A 4,946-nucleotide genomic window follows, 5' to 3' on the forward strand; every position below is an offset into this window, starting at 1 on the left:
AGCTCGCTCCGGGAATGGGGAAGACGTCGGGGTTGTGATTCAGTGTGGCAAAAAATGTTTCGTCCGGATTAATATGTGACGTTTCCCTCGATTCATGCTCTTTGAGCTCATCCAGTAGCCGAATCGCTTTGTCCTCGTTCAACATATAGTCCACAAACTCCCGTCTAACAGCCACATGCACTTGGCCTTTGTACCATACAATCTGTAAGAGTTCAACAGAAGAGGGAAAACGGTAGTTACACCACCTAGGCTAACCGGGATTGCCAAGACAAGCACTAGAAAACACTGCGTTTGGCAGGTTTTCCATCAATGACTTGATGATATTCTCACCCGTGCTACAATGTCAGTGGCACGTGACATCGCAAAAAATGGTGTCTGACTGCCTTCACATAATCGATGGCACATACACTGTAACACTCTCTGGGTATCTGACTAACAGGTCACCCAAAGAAAGCACGAAGGCCAAGCTACTGTCAGGTTGCCCAAGCCAGGACTAGAACAGTCAAGATTCCTGGGCTGGGTTCGAACCAGGAGCATTCGGGTTAGCCCACCGAGCTATCTTTGGCTTACTACAATGCCCTCATTTGGATTGGCCGTCGGAAGAACTGTGCTTCTGGGAGTGCCCCTTCTTCAAGCGTTTTAGGGATATAATCTCAAATATCGTACGCCAAACGTTTTTGTTATTCTCTTCGACATGGTTACCTTACAGTTCACTGAAGACTTTCTGACCATATTTTCGTAATGCACTACTCCTAAGGTTGCTGAAAACTCCTCGACAGCCCACGACCGGTTTCGCCCTTGTTGTGGCTCATCAGGTAGATGCAGTCCCCGAGTTTCCTTCAACCTTAGGTTCTAGTTGAAAGCGAATTGCACGAAATTAGCGAAATACACTCATTTGCAAACTGATTTGGTTTTTCAAGAGACTCACCTGGAACCCAGCTGAATCTTTCGGTTTTGATGTTTCTAGGCAACTGAATGTGCTGCACCAGCCCGCCTCATATTTCAATAGCTAGGATATTCGAGATATCGCGATACACATATATTTTGTAATGCACTACTCATGTGGTTGCTGAAAACACCTGAAAACATCAAAACCAAGAGATTCAGCTGAGTTCCAGGTGAGTCTCTCGAAAAACCAAATTAGTTTGTAAATGAGTGAGTGTATTTCGCTAATTTCTGGCTACACTGTAATCTTTCGTCCATTGCAAACTTCTTCATTCTCCGGACACGCTAACCAGCGGTAGCTAATAGAAAAATTGACCAGCAGGGTTCAAGCAACCTGACTCTCCTGAGGTGTGCGTCAGTCGACTGATGCAAGCAGCATAGTCCCTGGGACGAACTTATCATATGGCTCGAGCGTCAACATGTTCACCTATTCAGATGTGATAATACGGTTGGTTCGCGCGCGGTATTGTGCGGCCGTGCTGGCAGGCTGTCCGTGGTTCAAACCCTGGCACTGCTGATGGTCTCTAGTAAGAGTAAAACTCGAGATCAATGTTTTCCATGTGTTCATTATTGAGGCACCAGGGTGTTTGAACCGGAATAGAAGGTCTGTTGAAACAAGACAACGGGAAGATTAGAACTTCTGCCTAACTCTCTGTGGGCTTTTTGCTTAATGACCCCAGGCATCACTTTACCTAGTCCAAATATAAGTTTCTTAGCTGACTAAAAGACAGATATGTTTCCCGGTTTTGTTTATCACACTGTTTGGGAGANCGACTTGATGTTGTTCTCATGTATGCTACAGTGTTTTCGAACTATGAAATCGAACAAAATGGTGTCAGGTTGCTTTCTACCATTCGACGATAGGCTCAATTGACGCGAAGACAAATACACTGTAACAAACTTTGGATATCTAGCTGACATCTTACTCAGAGGAAGCACGAGGGCCAACCTAGTGTCAGGTTGCCGAAGCCTAGGCAGGAACAGTCAACATGCCTGGGATGGGTTCGAACCAGGGAGTATTCCAGTATTCCGCTGACCATCGAGCAATCTCGAGCTCAGTGTGGGAGACCAGAATGGCCGTATTTCGGGACCGCGTGGTGCTTTGGCTGTGTTTTGCGCTTCGGTGTTATCGGTCGCCACTCAGTCAGATGGTCATCCAACCGCTTCTGAGGATAGAATAGAAGCTTGATGAGTATAATTTAACGGTTGTGCACCATGCTGTGTCACTTTGCTCCCAAGAACAGAGGCACCAAGATTAAGCTGTTAGAATGTATGGCATGACACATGTGAGACGGGGAGCTTTCGTTCTGTGCTCAAACCCCTGAGGATTCTCAGTCTGAAAAGTAGGGTTCTCCTAGATAATGTGGAATAGGTAGTCTACTAGAACGGTTTGGATCCGTGTCGTTTACAAATCTCGCCTATTTACTCAAAACTTTGGAGGTTTGTTAGTTTTAGATGTTGGTGGCTCCATTGTCACGTGACCAGTTCAGTTCACTCAGGTGAGCAGTGAACACGAGTTTCCCTCTTATTAGACCTCATCAGTAGTGCGTTTCCCCAACGTTGTCGGAATAACTGACACGCAAGTCCACTGAGTTATCACTACTCTAGCGAACCCTTAACTCACCGGAATTATCAAGTATGAACGCTCGGATGTGTTTACTCTCCAGCGATATGATTGGTTGGCCAAATGCCATCATCAACAGCCCAACATTCATGGTCAACGTTGAAGCTCCATCGCCGCATTGATGTATAGTTTTGAAAAGTCACGGCATCCTAGTCGATCATGGCAAATAGCATCTAAGTTGTAAATATGCTGAACTGATTGGTATTCACATGCAGACCAGTAATGTTGGGGGTTCCCACGTTGGGCGGTTGTTCCTTCGTCAGTGTTGATGAGGATTCAAAAACACTCATAGAAGTCCGAATCCGGTACTTCTGATAAAACTGATGAAACTGATGATAACCAGAGAACCAAAAAAGGCAACTGACATACGTTTTGACTGTTTGCCGAACGTGGGGGAATCCTCTGAATGTTTCGGTTTTTATAGGTAGCTTGCACCATATTGGTGCCATTCAAAGCCTTCAGAGCAAGAACCAGTTCCCGATTGGTGCGCAGCGGAAATTCCTGTCCCGTCAGGTTTATCCAATACTTCCATTTTCCACTCCGCTGGAGTAGAAGGCGTGTGCACGTGAGTTCGGGTTCCAATACGCTGAAATATCCCCATCGCACGGCGGTTCTTTGTTCATCCGGGACGAAAAAGACATTGGAGTCGAAGCACTGCCCATACAACTTGATTAGATCCACTATTCCAAGGGAAGACTTTCGATCCACGTGAATACAATAGAAATTATGTGGACGGTAGATTGCCGCCACAAGGCGTGCTGCACGCTCAGGGTTCGCGTAGACCAGAATACTGTATGCCAAGGGGAATTCTCGTTCGTCTGAGGTGACCGTGTAATTGTAGGATTGTACGGGTAGGCCAAGACACTGCAGACAATCAGTTGGACTTTTCCGCGCACCCAAACAGACTTGTGCATCGAAAAGCGACCTTCTTCGGTGGAACGTAATACACACTACGATTAGGATAACGACGCAAAGAGAAATGAGAGGTATCCTCATTCTAAACTGAAACATGGTCGCAAGTTAACAGTGCGTTTGATGAGGAAGATTCATTCTGGCTCACATGACACTGATCAATCTTGGTGGTGACGCGAATGTTTCTTATCAGTGATTAAATATCATTTGGTGAAGGCCATTAACTGGATAGGCCTATTTATGCCATAGCTCCAGCATATTGATCCACTGTGGTATCCAATCGCTGTGTGAGTAAAGTTGGTGAATGAAACTAGTTGCCGTTTGACTAACTCGTTCTATTTAAGGTAAGGAACTTGAACAGTGCAACCTCAAGCAAATGGGATTGGTCGATACAGGACGTGCACCAACAGGAATAGTCGGTGAGCACTTTCACATCTGTTTTACGTGGTTTGGAAGGTGAGCAGTGTTATTTGAAACAGTTATTCATCCAGGGTGTTTTTATATACCCATTTCTCTGCATGGTTGAAATATGGATTTACTAGTGCTGTGGACCACAGTCTCCTTGATGCCTTCTTGTTACCGTGAACCCCGGTCTGTCAAGGACAAATGAAGAACAACTAATGAAATCTGCCCGAAAGAAAAACGGTTATTCCATTGGCTGTTATGCAGTCCCGTCACGTTCGAAGCTGGTTCTCCTAATAACTAAACTAAACATGCCATCATGTTGTTGTTATATCTAACTGGTGTTCCCGCTCCCGTTCTTGGGGCCAGAAAAGGGCAGATAGCAGCTTTATTCCAAACAAGCGAGTTCGTGCGAGTGCGAAAGTTACGACAGCCCACTCTATTTAAAGGGCACTTTCTTACATTGATCTAGGTTGTCTGATAGGCGTTAGTGAACACCCATCAACATCGATCGTGCCTATATGAAATGGCTGAACGCTGATCACATTCGGTTGTACTTCTGTAGTGCGCCCGAACACTCATCGACTTTTGCTGAATTGATTGAATGCTTGCTAGCCTGGATGCTTGCCGGCTTTCCTATTGGGACTTTGGTAGATTTTTAGGGTGTCAGTAGGTTCCGGGCGTTCTGGGATCACTTTCAGGAGTTTAAACTTCCTGAAAGCTGTCAATTTCAGAGTGATTTCACAGACAACTGAAGGGGGCATTATGGGTGTGAGCCACTAACAGAGATGGGGAATGCCGGACACGTTGTCATTAGCTTCAGCAAAGCGAGCAATGCCAACTTGGTTTTGATGGGAGACTCGCGCGGAATCCACTTAAATCTTTCGTTTATGATGTTCTTACTCAAAAGGATGTGCTGCATCTGACCACATCATGTTGACAAGTTCTCAGCAAACTTCTCAGTGGTATGTTATGTCTATACAGTGGGCAGCAAGTTTTCATCGGAAATCCGTTAGGGGATACTATGGTGTTAATTTTATATCCAAAATCAGGCACTTTTCCC

The 4,946-nt window shown here is 45.5% G+C and overlaps 1 protein-coding gene across 1 annotated transcript in view; it reads right to left on the reverse strand.

Annotated features, from left to right (window-relative positions):
• Positions 1-3,667, reverse strand: part of T265_10155 (hypothetical protein) — a gene marked incomplete at both ends in the record, with an annotated part of 4,197 nt that extends 530 nt beyond the window's left edge. Inside the window, 2 exons of the mRNA XM_009176443.1 lie at positions 26-202; positions 2,939-3,667. Coding sequence (XP_009174707.1) covers positions 26-202; positions 2,939-3,580 — 819 coding nt within the window. The remainder of the gene's footprint in view (positions 1-25; positions 203-2,938) is intronic.
• Positions 3,668-4,946: the final 1,279 nt, after the last annotated feature.

Source organism: Opisthorchis viverrini (genome assembly GCF_000715545.1).
Source record: "Opisthorchis viverrini unplaced genomic scaffold opera_v5_347, whole genome shotgun sequence".
Lineage (NCBI taxonomy): Eukaryota > Metazoa > Platyhelminthes > Trematoda > Opisthorchiida > Opisthorchiidae > Opisthorchis > Opisthorchis viverrini.